Genomic DNA, 21,436 nt, shown 5'->3' on the forward strand with positions numbered 1-21,436 from the left:
AAATAAATATTAGAATATTTTAGTTATAATTGGTTAAGAATATATTATTATTATTGGAGCAAAATAAAATTTAGAGGATGGATAGAACACAAGAATTTAAAAAAGACGTGGCAGCCACTGGTATTACTCAATTAAGCAATACCATCGAAGAGAGCAGTATAACAGGGTTCTTAAGTATAACAAAGGAATTAAGAATATCTTTAAATTCTTGTTATACTTCACTAATAAACAGGAGGGCGTATGACTACACAGAGATAGAAAATATGATTAAGAGTCTAGTAAAGGAAAGCACAAAGGCAACAGAATTAATAGAACCAGAGAACGAGTGTAAGTATACAAATGGGATAATTTCAAATATTAAAGCAATAGTAAAAAGAACAGAAATTAAACTAGAAGAAAGGAAGAGTAAGAAGATCCAATCTTCACTTAATATTGCACTAGAACCAGAGAAATCATCATCTGTTGTAAGACCAAAACCAGTGATGCTACAAGTACTACATGAAGAAAATGAAAGGATTCTTGAGCGAGTAAGGTGCACAGAAAGAGAAGTAGCACAAATCAGAAGAAGAGTATCAGAGATTGATACATTACAAAGGTTAATAACCCAAGAATTATATGTTCAAGATGAAAGAATAGATGTAATATTACATAATACAGCAGCTGCATCTGTAGATGTAAAAATAAGCAGGACATACATAAGAAATGCAGGTGCAAAAAAGAAAGTAGCAAAAAGGTTCATTTCATTACTTATAATGATATTATCATTTGTTCTATTAATGCTTCATTATTTAAATAAATAATAAATAGATTTGTATATATGTGTATATGATATGTATATGTATATGATTGGTATGTGTATATGATTAGTATATGATATGTGTATATGTATATGATATGTGTATATGATTAGTATATGTGTATATGATATGTATATGATTGGTATGTGCATATGATATGTGAATGTGTATTATTAGTATATGTGTATTATTGGTGTATTTGTATGTATATGTATACGCATATATCAGTAATAATATATACTGTATATATATGTGTTGTATGTGTATTGTATGACTAGTCTATGCTGTATATTTATTTATTTTAAATTTAAATAAACCTTTCACATTATAAATTATTCTGAATAATTATGAACACTTTTTAGAAATACTATTAATAGATATAACCAGTTATAATAAGATATAACCAGAAATATCCAGTGGAGTAGAAGAGTACGTATACTTTATGATCAGAACATAAATCATCATAAGATCATGTGCCGCTCTCTGAAATATTTGATTTTAAGTATAATAAGTAATTAACACACAGGAATAAAAGAATACACTTATAATAATATTATTTATGCTATTTATATAACCAGATATAACCAACTTCATAAATATTTCACTTCTGTATACGATTAATTATATACTGACTGAGTTTATTAGTTATACCAACACTAACACCAGAAATACCACCACGTACACTCCGTGCTATACAAGGATTATCACCAATAAAATATCCTGAGATCAATCCACTCTTAAATGGAGAATATCCTTTATTTATACAATAAGTAAATATCCCATTCCACATAACAGGAGTTCTACTTATCTTTATATTTGTGTATAATAAACATTCATCCATAAGGAATATTCTCCCCATTTCTTCAATACTTTTAATTATAGCATACATAAGAAATAATTTATAAAAAAGTAAAGAATATTTATACAGACATACAAATATATAATAATATACACAGATATATACAGACAGATTAAATTTAGTACTATACAAATATTAATATGTATAAATATATTCAAATACTCTATTACTAATTATAATAATAAAATATGCTATACACTGTATATTATTAATTATAGCTACTCCTGTATAAAATATGGCTTATTTTAATTTTTTATTACTTTATTCTGTATACTTATACATCCATATAGTACAGTATTAGATGACTTTATACTTCTATAGTATATGACTCACATATACTGTATTATATACAGTGTTAGTCTGTATTATACTGTAATACTAATGAATATTCTTATACCACAGGAAATTTATTTTAATTATTCAACAGAAACTGTTTATTTTCTATTATTATAGATATTATTTTTTTATTTTTCTTTGGATGAATCTTGACGAGTTTATTGATTCTCATGTACTAAACAATACGTTATTGGATAGTATCAGTGATTTAGTAGGCATTGCAGGGAGTACTGACATAAAAAGAATAATTCATAAATTGAAGGTTAGGGAGCAGAAAAGTATAAATTATACAGCAGAGTTTATTACACAGTATGTAAAGAGCATTGAATCAAGTGAGTCTGTGTCTTATAAGAATTGTAATATGTTAAGTGGGAAGAGCTGTGAGTGTAAAATTACTTTAGACAGTGTAAATACACAGAAAACCAGGAATTTACTTGAAATATTGGGCATACACAGAAAGAACACTTCTGTTGTAAGGAGTGTACTGTTAAAACTACTTTCTGTGTTTACCGTGGATGTTGATTGTAGTGCAATAGTAGTACACTTACACACACTAGAAATGGACAATGACATGCCTGCATTATTAATTGACTATGCGCACGTGTTCTATATTTTAGGGTACCACTATGAGTCATATCAAGTATTATCACTATTAAGCAGACACCCCAGTAGCAGTACAAAAGTGAACATAATGAAGTTAATGATGATTACTAAATACTTAATCAGCACTAATTACAGAACACATGTGAACAGTATTAAAATACTGCAGGGAATGGACATTCAAATATCTCCGGATAAAAATGTGTGTAAGTACATGAAGTATCAGAAGATCATAACAGATTATGATAGAATAATAGGGCATACAAGTAAAAACAAGAAAGATGCTCTGATGAATTATGAAGTATTAGATACATTATCAGAAGAAGAGGTTAAACACTGGGCGTGGTATACACAGGAGATTAAGAACATAGCCAGTGCACAGGATGCAGTAAAGGAAGAAGCAGAGGATAACAAAGATAAATCCGATTCAGATGTAATTAATGATTTAATCCATAAAATATCATTCCTCCGGCTGAACAGGTTAAACTACAGCTTAGTAGATGGAAAGATATATTTAGAAGAGGGTAACAGCAGAAATACATTTATTGATTATGTTGACCAATTAGATAATGCACAACCAAAGAATGCATTACCTACCACAGGAAATTCTATAAGATCAGATAAAGCACAAAATAGAATGGAGGGAGTCGTATCAAGTATATCTACGAATAATGAAAATTCAAAGGAGTCTTCACAGCCAGCAATTCCTAAAAAAAGGTACAAAGATAAAGTTACAGTATTATTTGAGAGGAAGGAGTATATGCTAAGAAATACAATTAAGCACTACAGGAATACAGTCTTAGCAGAGAAACAAGCAGACCAAAATTCATCAAGACTTGCAGAATTAGCAGTTATAAACAACAGATTTAAATTAGCTAAGAAAAAGCAGTTAGATATGCTAGAAGTAATAGTCAATGCATATTCAGCTGTTTTAGATATTTCTGATGTACTTAGTAAAGCACTGGCTGAGAAGGAGAGGATTGAAAAAGAAGAGTTAAAGAAAATTAAAGAAGAACCCATTGAACAAGAAAAGGAAACAGTACAGCAAACCACCACAAGCACATCAGAAATGAACTGGGATAAGAGTAAATCTGAGGCGTACACATACGTACCACCCATTAGACCAACTAGAACATACCAGTCAGTATGGAATCCAGGCCATGATGAATCTACTCCTCGTGAGGAGAGAGAGCCCATCAGAAGATCACAGTGGAGGAGTAGGGAAGAGACAGAATGTACTTCAGAATTAGTAAATAATGATAATTCTTCTGGTATTTATAAAGCACCAGACAGACCATCCACTTTTATTAACCTGTCTAGTATATCTAGTGCCATGAATAAGTCTGAAACCACTGCGCCCAGAGAAGAGTCCTCTACTGCCAGAGTCTGGAATAAAGGAAAAAGTGAAAATACAACTGAAAAGAGCACTGCACATTTTGTGAAGGACACTGCAGACAAGTCATACAAAGAGTTTAAAGCACCAAGAAAGCAGACTGAAAAGAGTGAATTTACAGGGAATAGACGGGAGAAGAGCAAACCAAATGATTCATCAAGTACTTCTACCATTACGTGGAAAAAACAGTAAGAATAAAGACCAATATTAGTTTACATATTCCTATCCAGCCATAATGAAATCTTCTGTGGGCTCTGGTTAGACTTATTGAATTATTCAAGTGAGTGAATACCCCCAGAGAACACAATTAATCGATTCTACTTGGGCTTTAATGAAATGCAATGTATCCGGATTGGGATATGTGAAAGGGCGGGACCAATATGTCCATTTAAGGTAATCTCCTAATTAGGCCAGGCCCAATTTGGCCATCCCCAAAGGGAGCTAATTAATTACTAAATGGGAAGTAGTGTCCCAATTAGGAAGATTGGGCGGGAATTATCTCCCGCCATTATGCATACTTCCCGCCATATTTGATATATTTATGTGCGTGTGCACCAGCTTCTTTTTTAAAATTTTAAAGAAGATTTCCGCATACAGCAATGCCCGAAATTCTGCAAGGAATGTCCAGGAACTATTTGATAAGACCTTCCTATGCATGAAAGCACACTTTGTACAGTATTTATAATACGTAATTCTACTGTATAATAAGACTAATTAAATATATTTAATGAATAACCCGATATAACCCGAAATATAAAAACAGATACCACATAATAATAAAATCTGTAAATTTACTAATTCAATAATAACCAGAAATAGTGCGCTTATCAAGTATAATGAAGATTTCTAATAATTTTATATAACCCGATATAACCCGAATCATAAAAATATCTTAAAGTACGCATAGTACACCGGAGAGTGTGAAGTATAATCAGAAGATATAACCCGAATTTATACTGTTTATGCATAAAACAGCCGATACTTTGAATATTCCATAATTTAAACTGCGTGCTATTTTTATTCATGTGTATTAGATGGGTGTATGAGGCCATAGACACAGAAATACTTGTGGAGATGAAGCAAGGAACTCGAATAAAAGGGATACTCCGTGGAATAGATAAAAGAGAGAATGTACAGCTAGAAACAGAAGGTAAACTTACTATTATATCCAGTACTGCAATTAGTCTATTTATTCTCTCACAGGAGGTAGGATACATTCTGTCTAAGAAATAACCAATAACATAGCATAAGGAGAGTATTGGTCTATTGGAGTGAATTGGGCTATTTCAAATGCTTTTTTATCGGGTCTATCAGTTTATTAGTATGCATTAGTGTGTAAATGCATGAGAGGAAAATAATGCAGAGAATAATAAATGAAATACCTATTAGGACAAGAGGTTTCTTCCCAAGCCTACTGGGTGTCTTATCCTTAAATAAGAAATTAATGCTTAATGAGTCAAAAGGGTCATTTCTATTGAATATTCTAGACCTAAATCCACTTGATGCTAAGAAATCCTTCTGGTCACCAATGAATACCCCATCAAGTCCATCCTGGCTGTTCACGGGGATTTCATAGAAGAAAATATCCTTGATTATTTTGTCGTCTATTGGATCGGATACTTTCTTTAGTCGTACAGTACGCCCTTCTCTTGATATGACTAGTTCAAATAGATACTTACACAGCGTCCTTGCATCGTATACGGTGGGCTTATCCACATTCTTCACAAACACTTTTGCTAATACGTGCGGGAGTTGTTTCTCCTTGGACTCTTTCATTATTTCAGCAAATGGTCGCTGTGTGAATGGCTCTACCTCCAGTGCTAAAAAGTTTATAGGGGCTCTCTTATCCTGGGTATTCATAATAATCCCGCGGTTTCTGGCTAAATACAAACCAGTCAGACATTGTTTGAGAAAATCACACAGAAAAGTTTTACCATCCAAGTGGTTTTACATGAACAACAAAGAATACGCAGAAATCCTTCAAAAAGTAGTGGACACTCTTCAATTAAAAGAAAGAAAGAATGGGAATTGAAAGAGAGTGTTACTTAGTCAGTCTATTCACACGCTTAGACATCCTTATGGATAAACACAATAAATCATCTAAAGAGTTCACAGACATGTCAAACCATATTAAAGTGATCAAAAGACTGTCAGAGATTATTCTAAGAGGGGATAACACAGAAAAAGTACCCTTCCTGCTTTCTATTATAAATAGTCCATTTTAGCACTATACCCCACAATATATAAATATCCCCTTTAATACCCCCTTCAGATACTCTTAAATGGTCTAAATTCAATAAATATCCCGGAGTGTCTTATACTAAGTCTACTCTTATCCAATAAATTATTACTTCTAATGCCCACATGATTTATACTTCATTAATATGTCTACTACAGGAACTCTCTTATTCATATTTATACTCTGTATACACAGAAGCAGTATATACATAAGATTCAATTATATGCATAACCCGAATTATTCTACTATCCAATATATTCCTTATTGCTAATCATATTTATACTCTGTATACCCAGCCATACACTCTATTTAATATACTCATACACTATACGTACTTCTACTATAAATATCCAATATTCAGTTATACCCTATATAATCAAATATATTCGTACGTTTAAGTGTGTTATACTTGAATATTCCACTGGTTCACTCTTTCATTATAATATTATACACTTATTCCCATAAATTACCTCATAATTTACTTTATTTACCATAAGGAATGAGTAATTAAAGCACAGGGATATTATTAAATGAAGATTCTTACTGATATATTCTAGTGATATTACAGTAATTTAAGTATATAAAGTGCCCAGTAGACTATTTATACTATTATACTCATATAAAAGGATCTTTTTTAGTTCTGTATAAGGAATACCCCTGTAATAGAATTTCGTCCTTTTTATTTTTTGCATTTTTTATAGACAGACTCATTCCATTTTATAGACCAGAATCTATTTATATAATTACCAAAAATGAAAGGATAATTTTGACATAAACTGTAATAGGTCCAAATTAAGTAATATGTCCAATTATGGTAAAAAGTCAAATTTGGTCATTTTACAAATATAAATACAAGATTAATTATTAACCAGAAAGGAGAACAAATAAATGTGCACAAATCCTGAGTCATACTTCGATAGTTTCCACAAAACATCCCAAGGGGAGTTTAAGAACACATACTACAACCCATTCCATGTCAAGCCAAGAAAGAGAACTAGCAAAGAGCAACTAGAAGTTCTTGAGAAGACATTTGAGACAAACATAAAGCCAGATGCCGCATTAAGAAAGGCCCTTGCCACTAAATTAAGAATGACACCACGCAGTGTACAAGTATGGTTCCAGAACAAAAGAGCCAAGGTAAAAAACAGCAAGACGCAAAATGAGAAGAAAGAGACAGATAAAGAAATAGAACTGGAATCACTTTTCATAAAAAAGGAGAACAAGAAAGAAGACTACGAATGCTTCTTATCTAATTACTCCGGGTACAATAGAGAGTTTGGAAATATCCCACATAAACACTTTTTAGAAGAGACGCACCACCAATTCAAGGACGAAGACTTAGAAACACTTGATAAACTAGTTCTAGGAGAAGAGAACATAGAAAAGAACAAGAAAAACAAAAAGAAGGACGACTACTGCTCCTTCTACTCAATGGCAAATACATTGCACTTTGACCCTAGCAATTATCTTAATTAACCAATAAAATACATAGCACAGTATATTCCGTATTATTCAGCTTATTAATCAGTCATTATATTAGTCAGTGTATTAGACATATACAGGCGTACACAGCCTATTCAGTGTATTAGTCGGTGTATTAGACATAGCTATACAGTCATACACAGGCATAGATAATATGCTATATGCTATGTGTATTATACACAGCCTATTAGTCATACACTGCCTATTAGTCAGATATACTTCTACTCAGTCATACACTGCTTATACATCCTATTAATCATATTTAATCATATACTGCTTATACAGCCTATTAGTCAGACATACTTGTACTCAGTCATATACTGCTTATACAGCCTATTAGACATAGTTACACTGCTTATACAGCCTATTAGTCAGACATACTTCTACTCAGTCATACACTGCCTATACAGCCTATTAGACATAGTTACACTGCTTATACAGCCTATTACTCCTACTTAATTATACACAGCCTATTAGACATAGTTACACTGCTTATACAGCCTATTAGTCAGACATACTTGTACTCAGTCATACACTGCTTATACTGCTTATACACCACATGCTGCCTATTACTCATACACTGCTTATACTGCTTATACACCCCTTCAGCCTATTGGTCTGCTCTGTGTATCAGTCATACTTGGTCACACTTGGCCTGTGCTGTATAATTAGAAATGTAATGTGTTTGGTCTATTTATAGGTTATTCTTTAATTACTATACCTATTATCGTGTTTATTGTGTAATTAATATAATGATATTAAATTATTGATTAACAGAAATTTCCTTTTATGTAATATTATAATTATAATATTATTATATTAATTACACATGACATATAATAGAATATTCTGTATTATAATACATTAATAATAATTTATTATTATTTCGGGTTATGTCGGGTTATTATAATATTTAAATTTCTTATTTTAATTCGTATGCATTTTCTATTTATACTTTTAAATTTAATAAATGAACTGGTGATATTAATTAGTGCCATCTATGTGATTAACTAGAGTATAAATTAGGGTTATATCGGGTTATTATACATAAATAGCCATAAATACTTATTATGCTTAGTAATATAAATATTGATTAGCTTATGGTTATAGATATAATTGGGCGTATTTATGGGTAATTTATAATAATTTGGATTTGGGCTGTGCTGTGGTGCAAAGCCTTTTCTTCTTTTTTTTTCTGTTTTTTTAGTAAAAATGAAGTATCATAGCTTAACCATTAGACCAAACAATATTTATGTGCAAGAAAGCATGGAAAATGACACAATTATAAAGTCAGTCTCTCTCACACCGTGTGTAGCCAAGGATAGTATTAGATCCAGTCTTATTGCTGCAATCGATGGAGAAGAGGCAACTATTTGTAATCTGCTGACGAATAAGATGGAGAGTAAGACATTGAACTTGCCACTAACAAAAGGTGTCCGTGTAGAGTTAAGAACTGAAGGAGAGAATGAGGTAGATGTTCTTTTCTTAGAAATGGATGAGGCTGAAGGAGTTACAGATGATGAAAATGCAGTGTACAAGACCATACAGATCGCAGGGAGTACGAAGCAAATAATAAATGAGTCTAAGCAAGTCAGGGTACTTAATGTATCCATTGCTGACTCAGACACGCGTACAGGGCAGGAACCAACAAGAGTTGTAATGAGGCGCAAGGGAGAGGAAGTAACCATTGCAGATTTAGAGGTTGGAATAAAAGAGTGTGAAGTTGTAGACATTCAAATAGATGATGAAGTAGAAATAGAAGTAATTGGACTAAACACAGTAGATCTATTAGTACTAATAAGTGAGAGGAGAGAAGATGAAGAGTGTAATGCAGAACACTGTGGTATAGAAGAGTGCGAAGGGAGTAAAGCAGTAGAAGAGAATACAAGCTGCCATGCAGTACAGCACACAGAAGAAAGAGTTCCTGCTGATTCTATAACCTCATCAATCGATGAATCCTGCACATGCGGTACCGGCCAGTGCAAGAACTGCACGTGCAAAATAAATTCATCCGAGAGGAAGAGAAAGTGCTCTGATCTGCCGAGTGAAGCAACCGAACAGACAGAATCTTTAGAGACCAGCGAGCTCCCCAGTAAAAAGACTAAATTATCCGAGGACGTAAATGTACCAAATACTGAGCAGACACCCACCACAGCATCTAATGAGAGTGAGTGCAGTAAGAAACAACTAGAAGAAATCCCAGAAAATGAAGACTTGTCTAATGCACAGATTGACATAAAAACCATCTCTGATGGAATTGGCAGGCTAGTGGGAAAGAAAAGCTTTATTTCTTCAGAATACACGGTTTCAGGAAGTGGCACTGCAAAAGAAAGCTTTAATGAAGTGGTTTTAGTAAGAAGATTCCCTGAGCACAGCCACCTCAAGTACTTCTCAAATGTAGTAAAAGGTTCACGAGAGGGTGCTGTTTTTAAGGCAACAGTGAAAACAGACAAGTCCATAAAGGAAGTTGTTCTGAATGTCGGCAAAATTAAAACAGGCTAATAAATATTTATCTCTAAAATTTACCATTTATGTGGCCCATCAGAATTGATTTACACGTCAAATATAAAGGGGCCACACAGGGCCATCAAATAGATGGGTGCACAGCATATAACCCGAATAATATTTAAAAATGTGAGAATATGAGATGGAACAGTATCTTAGAAAGCCAGAAGCAAGAACTTACTCCAGTCTTTGCATCGTATGAGAGTAAGTTAGAATTCTTCCCTGAGAATGGGCATATAAAAGCCAGCGTAATTGAGCTAAACTGTCTGTGGAATAATTACCTGGCCCTGTGGGAGGAGCTGCAAAAAAATGAGGGTGAAAGAGAATTAGTGTGTAACTCGTTACAGAACCACTTTACACAAATTAGTTGTAAGATATCAGAGATAGGCGGCATACTGTTTGCTCTTATTGATGAATTAGAGTCTATCCAGTTCCAGCGGAAGTTTGCAGAGTTTAACAAAATGCAGGAGAAGATTTGCATGACTGCATGTTCAATTCTTTCTCTGAACAGGAAGTCACTGACTGTGGACTTACTTGGGTCACTCAGTGATGTTGAATACTCACTGTATAAGTGTCTTACAGAGGGACAGAAAGTATCAAAAACAAAGTCTATCCAGCAGACTAACTGGATAGATCCAAAGCAGTATGGGATACTTAAATACCTCTACAGGTTCTGTAAATACAGTATAAAAGACTATTTGACTGTGCATAAAATTGTCACACAGAGCATGCACCAGCAGAGAAGTGTACTATTCACTATACATATGGTGCAGCAGATGTACACATCATTTGTAAAGGAAACCACCAACCACTTCATGCCAGGGAATTTAATTGACACACACACGAACATCTATAACGAGCTGTCAATTGAGGAGAAGATACACCACCATGAGTCATCAATCGCCCGCAGAAAGGCCACCATAGACATAATCATAGAGTATCACAGGAGGATAATCCATGATGTTGACACAATTAACTGGAATGTCGGCAAAGAAGCAAAGAATATTGTTAACATGGAAAAGTCCATTCACGGCAAGTCTGACCTGTCCATGAAAAAGCTCTTCTCACTTTTTGAGAATGCCAGTGTAAAGTTAAAAGAGTACGAGGTAACCCTGTTTAAGTATGCAAAACTAACCATGGCATCAAAGAAATCCGACTCGTACAGTAATCGGCTAATTCAGATAAAGGCACTGGACTTTAACTATCTAATAATTGAAGGCCGCTTAAAAGAGCTTAAAGGTGATGTGCATCTGCTCTACACAGCATCTAAGGAAATATACAACAGAAGAAATCAAACATCTGGTAAGAATAGTTCAGAGAATCAGCAATAACTGAAATAAATTAGTGCTTTACACTCATTTCTACTACTTTACGTATTTACTCTATTTTATATAACCCGATATAACCTGATTTTCTAATATTTTGTATACTAAATCAGATTTCTATGCCTGTCCCAGTGGATTATTTAATATTTAAAATTCTCCTCCTGAATTTATAAAAAATAAAAGTGTCCGCAGATATTTATAATTTAAATTTCCATGGAAGCCTGCTTAATAATGCATAAATACAGAAATATTTTTATTAGAGAGAAAATTAAAGAGAGAAATAGCCCGAATAACCCGAAACCAAGAGAAATCAAGAGAAACCAATAAGAAATTAGTACATTATTAGGATTTATGAGTATATTATTAGGATTTATGAGTATATTAAGCCAATATTAGTATAAATAGACGTATAATTAACCAAAATTATCCAAGGTATAAGATAAACTTAGCCAGGATTAGAGGGTGGATTAGAATTATTCAGTCCAAGAGAGTCACCAATGGTTTGTGTAAGTGTACTACCAAAAGTATTCTGGGAGGAATCTGCACCCGGCCCATCTGACCCATCCGTACCCGACGCACGGCTTGGCCTGGATGCCTTATAGTTTAAATATGCAATAATTACGAAGAAAATGAACCCACCGAATAGGACAAATACGAACAGTACTATAAGGAATATTATAATGGAGTATACGGCCATCCTGCCCATTCGAGACCATTTCTGGTACTTCTCTGCTGCTTTTAAGTCGCTGTCTGCTCTTTTAGCCTTTTCTTCTGCGTGTGTGGTTTGTATTGCGATTTTATCTACGTCTCTGTCTTTCTCATGCACTAGCAGGTTTAAGTCCTGGGTCATTTTCATTACATTCTGGATTCCTTCTGATATGTGCTTAACACTCTTCTTCCTTTCATCAGCTGCACTTTTCCCTGAAGACTTTAGGAAGGGTATTTTCGGGGACTCGCTGTACTCCACTGACTCAAGTTCTTCTTTTGTGGCAGTGGGCTTGGCTATGATGTACTGTGACTTGAGTCTTTCTCTTTCCTCTGCGCTGAATTCACTTTGCGTTGTGCTGAACTCTTCTATGATCCTTTTGGTTCTTTCTACAAGAGACTTTACTTGCTGCTGTTTAGTGTACGACTCATGCCGTGTACTCCCTGAGGACTTTCTTTTTATTTGTGTTATGGCCTCTTTCACTTCAGAGATGTTCTGTATGAAGTCATTCCGAAGAACTTCAAGTTTATTCCTTAGCTTCTGTGAGTCTTTTTCTTCTGAAGCACCGCTTACCCTTCGGGTTAGATCGTTCATTCTTGCTAAGTCGTCTTTGCAGGCTTCTATTTTAGCACTTGCTGTGTCCACCTTATCCAGAAACCTTTGCATTGTTTGTTTACACTCCTAGCACGAAAAACATTCGCACTCGCACACTCCCCGTCAAACTCCGTGCATACTGAATAATTTCATACCTCTGCCATTATTACACACGGGTGTACACCAGAAGTACCGGGCACAAAAACATTCAAACCCGAATAACCCGAATTTCATTACATAGTTTATGTACACGGCATATAATGCACTATTAGACCAGTCTGAGTACATTATAAACTCATCCCCACTGTAAAATATTGTATAACCCGAATAACCCGATTTGGAACATAAATTTTTATTTCAAGTACATAGCCACACACACCCACAGCAGTGGTTTATGCTGTAATAAGCGTATATACGGCTAGACTTCTGTGTAGCTCACAAAACTGTTCAGTACTATTATTAGTACGGTTTATTCCTTATATTACATAAAGAATCTATTTGATAATAACTGTGTACATTATATACTCAGTTAGTAATAGTACACCCATTTTATCCACTTTCTATACTGGGCGCACTCTCTTCTATAATTTTATTCAGATGCTTCTTTTTTCCCCTGACTAATAGTATTCTACTAACTATAAATGGAACAAATACGCCCAGAGCAGCACCCGTGCCCACATCAATTTGATCATGTCTATTGTCAAATATTCGGCTGACACACACGAATAACCCGACTGTTATGGGCACAAGAACCCCGACGTACACTAAAATACTTCTGGTCACTAACTGCCGAGTATTTTTAATGGACAGAATTGTTTCATATACCAAATAAAAGACCAGTGCCATGACAGTCGAACTATGCCCAGATGGAAACGATCTTCTCCCTTCTAAAACAGCCGGCACCAATAAATTTTGTGCGAGTCTGTCGTGGTAGTCCGGCCTTTCCTTCCCAACTAGCCATTTAATCACAGCCGTAATTAAAAATGTAATAATACACCCCAAATACGCATCTAGAACCGGACCAGCACCCCCTAACTTTCTACTCCCGGCTCTGCTGACTATAAACATAAACCCAGGAAGTAAAAACACAACGGACAGTAGAATGTATTTAAACTCAACGGTCTCAGATGGGTGGTAAGCCATATTAGGCCGTACACTTTTGAATTCTGCCAGTGACAACGGTGGAATCCGTGAAAATAATATTCCGATCGTGCTTAGCACAGCCAGAGAAATAATTTTTATCATATTCTGTTTTCTTCTCTTCGTTAGCATAACCATGAAAAAATGAAACAATTTGCCGCCATTTTATCGCAAGTATATAACCAAGCAAAGAATTTAAAGCATGCTAAAAAGAGTTCTGGAGGACATCACAAACATATGCCACACAAACATACGGGTGACAATTAAAAAAGAGGAAAAGCCGATTCGGAGGGAAATATTAGCAGCGTACTTAGAATATGCAGAGACGTATTATAAGCACCTAAACAGAGTTTTATCGCATACAAAGGAAATAGGCCGGAAGTATGAGGAAGTAGAGGGGATGACTCTTTATGCGGAAGTAGAGGACCGTATCATGCGGGAGAATAAATCTTCCATAAAGGAGATACGCGGAATATTCACATCCACGGATAAGCCAGCGCCATCTGCCGTGAATTCTTCCCTAATAAACCGACTGTACTGTAACAGAAAGAGCGAGAGATTCCCGGAGGATGCCCTCTTTTCGATTCCGGTACAGGACATCTTCAAAGCCCATAATATAACAGGAGAGAAAGGGTCCTCCATAAAAAGAAGAAAGTATGAGGAGTATCCAAGAGAAGCAACAAAGATATCTGCTGTGAAGAGGCCGTGCAGAGCAAGCGAGAGTTCTTCTGATGAGATTGACATTAGCACAGAGGAGTATAAGGACAGAGGAGAGTGTTCACAGAGCATGCAAGTGGGCATAAAAAGCAGAAAGTCACAAATAACAATGAAAATGCGGCAGACCCTTCTAGAGTGGATGTACGATGTAAAGGTAGACTATAAACTAGCCAGTTCAATATATCAAGTGGCAGTAAGAATAACAGACAAGTACTTCCTGATCACAGCACTCCCTAAAGAAAAGTATCAGTTAGTTGGGGCAGTCAGCTTATTTATTGCGAATAAGTTAATGGCGTGCAAGTCCAGGAGTCTCATGGCGTACGTGGACGTATGCGATGGTGCGTACAGTAAAGAAGAATTCCTCGTCTGTGAAAGGGATATTTTAATGCGAATGGGCGGATGCCTGAACTTCCTGCTCCCACAGCATATTATAACAGAGGATAAGTACTTGGTTGGTAATGCACTGTGTGAGTATGCAAGTGAATCTGTCCTTCTGGATGCATCGTACGCCTGCCTGGCCCCTAAAGAACTCTCCCATTTCATTGAGTCTAATATTTCTGCGTGCTTGAATGGGGAGACGCCTTCGCCCAGGTTTGCCTCTCTTTTGAAGAAGTCCGCAGTTCTCCTTGACCAGCAGATAAAACAAGTTAGGGAATTGGTTAAGAAATTGTAAGAGAATAATTAAAGTAATAAGAGTACATAAAACATAAATAGGTTTGGGATTTTTAAGAATATATTCGGGAATTTCTGGTGTTTCATGAAGAATTTAAAGGGAGTCATCTCTGCCAGATTTGCATTTTTTATACTTTCATCGGCTTCTCTGTTTTTCTTCTTTTTTGCGTATGACAGTCCCTCGCCGATGTATACGGGGTTAGAGGAGATATTTGGACCGGGATATGCCAGGTACCACAGTTTATTATACTCAGCGTATGCCCTTCCCAATCTGCTTCTACCACTGCTGTTTAATCTATCTGGGAAGCCGGAGCAGCATACTTTACTGTATACGTACTCACTCATTGTGCTGGGGCAGACTGTGACGACCATTGGTGTGGGCATGAAGACATTTGAGTGGATCCTAGCGGGAAGGTTTATTATTGGACTGGGTGGAGAGAGTTTTACAATTGTGCAGAGTAAAGTTCTTGCATCTATATTCCATACGCACGAACACGGCCGCATATTCGGCATAAACCTAGCAATAGGCCGGCTTGGATCTATTCTAGTATACTTTTTATTTGGGTCGGTTATTGAGCAGTGGGGTATATTTAAGTGCTCTCTCTTCTCTACCGCATTCATTTGGATTGGTGGCCTGCTAATCTTCTACATATATAAAACATGGGACTTAGAGTGGGATACGTCTACAGAACTCTCTGGTGATGATGAAGTACACCACTTACTCCCATTCTTTATTCTGATGGGGATACTTCTGGCGTGCTCTGTATCGATATTCTCCAGTAATAACTCTGCAATTCTACAGGTACGGCTTGGCATTGATTCAAGGCGGGCCACTAAAATGCTTGCCCTACAGGAACTGGTCACTTTAGTATCTGCGATAGCCATAAGCATAATAACGGACAAGTGCGGTCATAGACTTACGTCTATATGCCTGGGGTGTATTTTTCTTATATCCGGGCACAGTTTGATATTCTTCTCTGTATCTGTGTACTATATCCCTGCAGTACTCCTGGGAATTGCTGCAGGATTACAGGCCTGTCACTGGCCGTGTTTTCCCCTGCTCCTGTCCCCGAATAAGTTGGGTATAGGTCTGTCCCTGCTCTCGTGTTTTATTAACATGGCGTATACCGTATGCCCACCTGTAATTAGTAAATTAACGGACAGGCAGTTCAAAACATCTGAGTACTGCAGTATTCTGTTCGCAGGATTTGCTGGTCTTATCTCCATATACATCATCCTAAAGAATACTGCAATGGGCTACGGCCTGAATGGGACAAAGCACTACATAACGAATAAGACAAGGAGACTTAGTAGTGCGGTATAATCATCAGGCATAACCCGACATAACCCGAATTCAGAGCACGCTTACACACCCACTAAACCCATAAATAATTGTACAGTATACCACGCCCGTAATTGGCCTTTATTTCCAGTGCCCCCAAAAAATTTACACGCCATGGATAAGAAGAAAGAGTACGAAGAAGAAATCAGTGACATCCTCAGAAAGGTCATGGAAACAAGTTATCAAAGAAAAAGGAATTCTGAGAAGATCATTTCTTTACTTAAAACCATACGGCAGGAGGGAGAACCAGAAGAGCTCAGTGAGAGTCTTATAAATGAGTATGCAGAATTAAAGAGAAGAGTACTGAATAATCTAGGAATACAAGAGAAGGACTAAGGAAATCATGGTTTATTTCTTAAATGTATTTAAAAGAGACTTCTTGCCCTTTTCTAAGCTATTCTTCAGGCGGTCTGTGACTGTTTCTTTTGGTGTTGAAGCACTCCCAATAAAATTTTTACCTTTTATTATTTCGGTCTGTGCAGATGCCTCCCGGTCGCCCTCTCCCGTTATGACCCGTGAATAGTTCCTGCTGGATGTTTTATGTATGGAAGGTGTCCCTGGGTGTGTGTGTGCTACGTCTCCTGCTGTGTCCTTTCCCTTTACATTCTTAAACATCCCCAGCCTGGAAATCGCATTTGGGTCGTCTGTTAATATTTTCCCTGGGACTCGCCGGATGGTTGTTTTTTTTTCGAAACCTCTTTTTCCTTCTCCGTTGAAATTTCTTCTTCTTGTTCTTCCCCTGCACTTTCTTCGTCCTCTTCAGTGACAAATCTTAACTTGGACTTTTTTTGGGTCTTCTTCTGCGAATTCTTTGGTGCTGAAATGTTTCCTGGTGTAATCGCAGGGGCACTTGATGCAGTCTTCTCCTTTACTTTGCCTTGTTTCAACTCTTTCGCGTACTCTTTTGCCAGGGATGTTTTAAAAAAGGCTGCAGAAAGGTCTTCTCTGGACTTTTTACTGTACCAGTCGAGGAATACTGCATTGTTTCCCGTGGTGAATGGCTCTAAGAATTTGTCATCTACTGTATCCAGCAGGAGTGACTTAACACTGCACACGTCCGTGCCAAGCTCCCTTATTCCACCAGCACACTTTGTGCACGTTAGAACACCAAATGGGAAACAGCCCCAGCTAGGGTTTTTACCCCCGCATAATACGCAGTTCTTATTTCCACTCTTATTTATTATGCTTTCATTCATATAAAATTATTATTCTGTAAATATAAATAGTAAACTGTGATGGGAGACCTTTTACAGTGGAAGTATGCCCTGGGACTGATTTTATGTACAAGTATTTATGTCTATTTATACTGCACGGCATGGATACATTCCGGGTTATTCGGGTTATGCAAAATGCCTTTCTGAATATTTTTAAATACGTAGCAGGGTACGCCATGAGTGTACTGTAAAATAAAAACCGTTATTAGTTTCCTTATTTAGATATTTAATCTATATTTAGTAAATTTCCACATTGGGTAATCTATAATTAAGTTATTCCAGATTTATTTAGATGCAATTTCTATTTATACGCCATCCCGGCCGTGCACAGTCCATAAGCCCACTCGAATTATTCAGGCATGCCTGAAATACGCCCGGATTATGGTATACGTGGTATACAAGCACTTAATAACCTGAGTACCACCAGAACTGTCGTACTAACCCAGCAATACGAACTCCCTCTGAATTTAGGCTATAATAAGCATACGATCAGTGCACTGTAATACGCCCACTCAGTCGCAGGCGTACATTATTATAATAAGCATACAGTGCGATCGTGCACTACTTCACAAGTAAAGGGAGTTAGCAAAGACAATGTCCCTCTTAACCAGTGAAATAGCCGCAGAGAACTTGTTCTCCATCTCCACATTGCCAATAACCTTTGAAGCCCGGGACATTTCCTTAAGGACTTCTTCAAGCCGTCTGAAGCACCGGATGATACTCCCTTCGAATACTTCTGTGGTCTCACAGATTTCTGCGAAACTGTACCCTTCTGTCCATCTGTACACTACATCCATTAGATTACAGCAGAACTTCTCTGTGTACTCCTTTGCCTTGAAGTTCATGTCCAGCCGCTCAAACTCAGTGACCAGCCTGTCAACTGTCTGTGTGAGTATTTTCAGGGCACTTTCTGATTCTGGGGTGAGTGTTATCTTATCTGACTTATCATCAAACACCACACAGCTGAGCAGAGAGCAAATACGCCCTGGGGAGAGTTTACTGAACTCGTTGTTGAAGAGCATTTCTGTGAGGAGGAGTTCATCACCACTGCTTATTTCACTGGCTACTTTCCCTTTAATCAGCACTTCCTTCTGTGAGAGGTAAAAGAGTGCCTGGAGGATCTTTCTCTTATTATTGTACTCCTCTATCATGACCAGTCTAGTCTGCTCCTTCTCCTTGGCCAGGGACTCTATCTTCCTTCTGAGTTCGTGTGTGTAGAATAGCATATCCATGAGCTTAAAGACCCTGTCCTTATCCAGTGGGTTAAGTGGGCGTATGTACCCGTCGTATATGTACTCTGCTGCTTTCTCTAACTTATCTGCGATGGCTGCCATTTCTTCAGGGATTCCCAATTCCACTGGTGTGTAGAATGCGAGTGTTTCCAGCAGCTGCTTGTTCTTCTTCTTTGACTCGTTGAAGAACTCCCGGAAGAATCTACTCTTTGACTTCTTTGCCTTTATCTCCAGAGAGGTCTTTGCGATGTTTCGTATACAGGACACTTCTGCTTCAATAATACTCTCCTCCTCTGTCATAAGAACAAGGTTATCGTCTGCTCGCTCCATGATTATGGCAAGAATTTTACTTCCCCCCATAACTACATCTGGGTACTCCACGGTTATTTCTCTCCCTATCTCTCTCACTTTTGGTCTTCTGACTTCAACCTCCACAATCTTCCCTGGCACTAGCACCCTGTTAAGAGTTGCCTGTGGGGGCGTGCAGTCTTTCCTGCAGTTGATTTCCTGCTGCTTTATATCGCAGTATTTTTTAATGTGCTCAGTGTTCTTCATTCCCACTGTCTCCTGGTCAAATATTCGTGTGACTCTGCCTAGCTCATCGATGTACTTGTGCATGAGCAAGTATAGGGCCTTCCCCCTCATCTCGTACCTAAACTGCAGGAATGAGTGTTTTATCACGTGGTCTTCATCCATCCCGTCGAGTCTAAGGATGTTTAGGATTGTGTTGTATGAAAGCTTGAATGCACTGTCCAGGGTGTTTGATGGGCCGTGGAGTACTTTCTTGATTTCCTTCTCACTGAGGGTGAGCGTAGACTCAAGCGCCAGAATTACATTTCCAATCTTATCGGTGCCTCTCCTCCCTGCACGGCCACTCATTTGAATGTACTCACCACTCGTGATGAATCTTGTCTGGACTCCGTCGAACTTCTTAATACTCGTGAAAATAACCGACTTAGCCGGCATGTTCAGCCCAATTGAGAAGGTTTCCGTTGCAAACAGCACTTTAAGAAGGTTTTCCTGGAAGAGGATTTCAATGATTTCCTTAACAATCGGCATGAGCCCCGAGTGGTGCACGCCTATCCCCCGAAGGAGAAGGGCCTTTAAACCAAGGATCTGTGGAAGCTTTCTGTCCTCCTCTCTTAAAGTGGTCAGGGCATTTGTGAATATCGTGTCAATCATCTCCTTGTCCTCTTCTGTGTTGAAGTCGAACTCTTTCTCTGCCACCATGGCGTACACCTCGCACTCCTTTCTTCTGAATGAGAAGATGATCGTTGGCAGGTTGTTTGTGCTCTTCAGTATACGCAGTATATCCACAACATTAATCATCTCCCTCCTCCTGGTGTATCCCGTACTCCCAGCCGGTCTCTGCTGTATCCGTGCAATGTTTTTTGACTGGAAGGCCCCGTCCTTATCCACCATAACAAACAGCTGGTCGCTAATACTCTTCAACTGCCCGCCTGGTTTAATAACACTCGCTTTCCCAGGGGCATTTACGTATACGTAATGCTCCAGTGGGGTGGGCCTCTTCTCCGTGTATATCACATGGCACGGCTGTTTGTGTATGGAAACAATCCACCGTGCAAACTCCTCTGCATTCGGAATGGTTGCACTCAGGAATATAAACCGTATAGTAGACGGCAGGAGAATAATTGTCTCCTCCCAGACCACTCCCCTTTCTCTGTCTCTCATGTAGTGCACCTCATCAAAAACAACAAAGTGCGTCTCCCGCAGGATCTCAGTCCCCCGGTAAATCATATTCCGCAATATTTCTGTGGTCATCACGATGCACGTACTGTCCGGGTTCAGGGTTACGTCTCCTGTCATAAGCCCTACATCCCCAAACTTCTCATTCAACTCTCGGTACTTCTGATTAGAGAGTGCCTTAATCGGGGAGGTGTATATAACACGCTGCTTCCTCTGGATTGACAGGTGTATCGCATACTCTGCCACTAATGTCTTACCTGCACTCGTATGCGCACTCACCAGCAGGCTTTCATCCCGCTCCAAGCACTGCAGTGCTAGTTCCTGGAACTTGTCTAGTTTGAATGGGTACGTGCACTGCACCGGAATATTCGAGTCTGCCAGTGTGCTATACGCAAAGTCTTCTGGTATAATGGCCGTATGCCGTACTGTATTGTATCCGTCATTTGATTCTACGAATGAGTCCACCTCAATCGCCGTGTCTAAAAATATCTCCTGTTTAGGCTGGTCTACAGCCGTAAGGTTCTGTGCTAGCTCCAGCAGGCTACTTGACGTGTGCATTTATTTTACTGCCCAGCA

The 21,436-nt window shown here is 37.6% G+C and overlaps 18 protein-coding genes across 18 annotated transcripts; 10 read left to right on the forward strand and 8 right to left on the reverse strand.

Moving 5' to 3' along the window:
• Positions 1-77: 77 nt before the first annotated feature.
• NEPG_01839 (uncharacterized protein) lies at positions 78-800 on the forward strand (the record flags this gene model as incomplete). Its single annotated transcript, XM_013204213.1, has 1 exon — positions 78-800. One exon carries the CDS (start codon positions 78-80, stop codon positions 798-800), a length of 723 nt encoding a protein of 240 aa, XP_013059667.1.
• A 564-nt stretch (positions 801-1,364) lies between these two features.
• On the reverse strand, positions 1,365-1,686 carry NEPG_01840 (uncharacterized protein; the record flags this gene model as incomplete). The annotated part of the gene is made up of 1 exon (XM_013204214.1): positions 1,365-1,686. The coding sequence occupies one exon, from the start codon at positions 1,684-1,686 to the stop codon at positions 1,399-1,401; it is 288 nt and encodes a 95-aa protein (XP_013059668.1). The 3' UTR covers positions 1,365-1,398.
• A 448-nt stretch (positions 1,687-2,134) lies between these two features.
• Positions 2,135-4,189, forward strand: NEPG_01841 (uncharacterized protein; the record flags this gene model as incomplete). Its single annotated transcript, XM_013204215.1, has 1 exon — positions 2,135-4,189. One exon carries the CDS (start codon positions 2,135-2,137, stop codon positions 4,175-4,177), a length of 2,043 nt encoding a protein of 680 aa, XP_013059669.1. The 3' UTR covers positions 4,178-4,189.
• Positions 4,190-4,988: 799 nt separating this feature from the next.
• Positions 4,989-5,845, reverse strand: NEPG_01842 (uncharacterized protein; the record flags this gene model as incomplete). Its single annotated transcript, XM_013204216.1, has 1 exon — positions 4,989-5,845. One exon carries the CDS (start codon positions 5,843-5,845, stop codon positions 5,267-5,269), a length of 579 nt encoding a protein of 192 aa, XP_013059670.1. The 3' UTR covers positions 4,989-5,266.
• NEPG_01843 (uncharacterized protein) lies at positions 5,009-5,218 on the forward strand (the record flags this gene model as incomplete). The annotated part of the gene is made up of 1 exon (XM_013204217.1): positions 5,009-5,218. One exon carries the CDS (start codon positions 5,009-5,011, stop codon positions 5,216-5,218), a length of 210 nt encoding a protein of 69 aa, XP_013059671.1.
• Positions 5,822-6,347, forward strand: NEPG_01844 (uncharacterized protein). The gene has a single exon (XM_013204218.1). It carries the CDS (start codon positions 6,007-6,009, stop codon positions 6,208-6,210), a length of 204 nt encoding a protein of 67 aa, XP_013059672.1. The 5' UTR covers positions 5,822-6,006; the 3' UTR covers positions 6,211-6,347.
• A 763-nt stretch (positions 6,348-7,110) lies between these two features.
• On the forward strand, positions 7,111-7,719 carry NEPG_01845 (uncharacterized protein; the record flags this gene model as incomplete). Its single annotated transcript, XM_013204219.1, has 1 exon — positions 7,111-7,719. A coding segment is annotated over one exon (590 nt), but the record flags the coding sequence as incomplete, so codon positions are not given.
• Positions 7,720-8,918: 1,199 nt separating this feature from the next.
• NEPG_01846 (uncharacterized protein) lies at positions 8,919-10,208 on the forward strand (the record flags this gene model as incomplete). The annotated part of the gene is made up of 1 exon (XM_013204220.1): positions 8,919-10,208. The coding sequence occupies one exon, from the start codon at positions 8,919-8,921 to the stop codon at positions 10,206-10,208; it is 1,290 nt and encodes a 429-aa protein (XP_013059674.1).
• A 39-nt stretch (positions 10,209-10,247) lies between these two features.
• Positions 10,248-11,542, forward strand: NEPG_01847 (uncharacterized protein; the record flags this gene model as incomplete). Its single annotated transcript, XM_013204221.1, has 1 exon — positions 10,248-11,542. The coding sequence occupies exon 1, from the start codon at positions 10,349-10,351 to the stop codon at positions 11,540-11,542; it is 1,194 nt and encodes a 397-aa protein (XP_013059675.1). The 5' UTR covers positions 10,248-10,348.
• Positions 11,543-11,909: 367 nt separating this feature from the next.
• On the reverse strand, positions 11,910-12,908 carry NEPG_01848 (uncharacterized protein; the record flags this gene model as incomplete). The annotated part of the gene is made up of 1 exon (XM_013204222.1): positions 11,910-12,908. One exon carries the CDS (start codon positions 12,906-12,908, stop codon positions 11,982-11,984), a length of 927 nt encoding a protein of 308 aa, XP_013059676.1. The 3' UTR covers positions 11,910-11,981.
• Positions 12,909-13,224: 316 nt separating this feature from the next.
• Positions 13,225-14,114, reverse strand: NEPG_01849 (uncharacterized protein; the record flags this gene model as incomplete). Its single annotated transcript, XM_013204223.1, has 1 exon — positions 13,225-14,114. The coding sequence occupies one exon, from the start codon at positions 14,112-14,114 to the stop codon at positions 13,386-13,388; it is 729 nt and encodes a 242-aa protein (XP_013059677.1). The 3' UTR covers positions 13,225-13,385.
• Positions 14,115-14,178: 64 nt separating this feature from the next.
• On the forward strand, positions 14,179-15,392 carry NEPG_01850 (uncharacterized protein; the record flags this gene model as incomplete). Its single annotated transcript, XM_013204224.1, has 1 exon — positions 14,179-15,392. The coding sequence occupies one exon, from the start codon at positions 14,179-14,181 to the stop codon at positions 15,364-15,366; it is 1,188 nt and encodes a 395-aa protein (XP_013059678.1). The 3' UTR covers positions 15,367-15,392.
• A 58-nt stretch (positions 15,393-15,450) lies between these two features.
• On the forward strand, positions 15,451-16,689 carry NEPG_01851 (uncharacterized protein; the record flags this gene model as incomplete). Its single annotated transcript, XM_013204225.1, has 1 exon — positions 15,451-16,689. The coding sequence occupies one exon, from the start codon at positions 15,451-15,453 to the stop codon at positions 16,687-16,689; it is 1,239 nt and encodes a 412-aa protein (XP_013059679.1).
• Positions 16,690-16,821: 132 nt separating this feature from the next.
• Positions 16,822-17,043, forward strand: NEPG_01852 (uncharacterized protein; the record flags this gene model as incomplete). The annotated part of the gene is made up of 1 exon (XM_013204226.1): positions 16,822-17,043. One exon carries the CDS (start codon positions 16,822-16,824, stop codon positions 17,041-17,043), a length of 222 nt encoding a protein of 73 aa, XP_013059680.1.
• Positions 17,044-17,055: 12 nt separating this feature from the next.
• Positions 17,056-17,322, reverse strand: NEPG_01853 (uncharacterized protein; the record flags this gene model as incomplete). Its single annotated transcript, XM_013204227.1, has 1 exon — positions 17,056-17,322. One exon carries the CDS (start codon positions 17,320-17,322, stop codon positions 17,056-17,058), a length of 267 nt encoding a protein of 88 aa, XP_013059681.1.
• Positions 17,323-17,354: 32 nt separating this feature from the next.
• On the reverse strand, positions 17,355-17,903 carry NEPG_01854 (uncharacterized protein; the record flags this gene model as incomplete). The annotated part of the gene is made up of 1 exon (XM_013204228.1): positions 17,355-17,903. The coding sequence occupies one exon, from the start codon at positions 17,901-17,903 to the stop codon at positions 17,355-17,357; it is 549 nt and encodes a 182-aa protein (XP_013059682.1).
• NEPG_01855 (uncharacterized protein) lies at positions 17,896-18,099 on the reverse strand (the record flags this gene model as incomplete). Its single annotated transcript, XM_013204229.1, has 1 exon — positions 17,896-18,099. The coding sequence occupies one exon, from the start codon at positions 18,097-18,099 to the stop codon at positions 17,896-17,898; it is 204 nt and encodes a 67-aa protein (XP_013059683.1).
• A 98-nt stretch (positions 18,100-18,197) lies between these two features.
• Positions 18,198-21,418, reverse strand: NEPG_01856 (ATP-dependent DEAD/H RNA helicase; the record flags this gene model as incomplete). Its single annotated transcript, XM_013204230.1, has 1 exon — positions 18,198-21,418. The coding sequence occupies one exon, from the start codon at positions 21,416-21,418 to the stop codon at positions 18,488-18,490; it is 2,931 nt and encodes a 976-aa protein (XP_013059684.1). The 3' UTR covers positions 18,198-18,487.
• Positions 21,419-21,436: the final 18 nt, after the last annotated feature.

Source organism: Nematocida parisii (assembly GCF_000250985.1).
Source record: "Nematocida parisii ERTm1 unplaced genomic scaffold supercont1.4, whole genome shotgun sequence".
NCBI classification, from domain to species: Eukaryota; Fungi; Microsporidia; genus Nematocida; species Nematocida parisii.

Bases quoted from the DNA above. Each gene is read 5' to 3' on its own strand.
- NEPG_01844 (XM_013204218.1), top strand. From the start codon at position 6,007: ATGGGAATTGAAAGAGAGTGTTACTTAGTCAGTCTATTCACACGCTTA.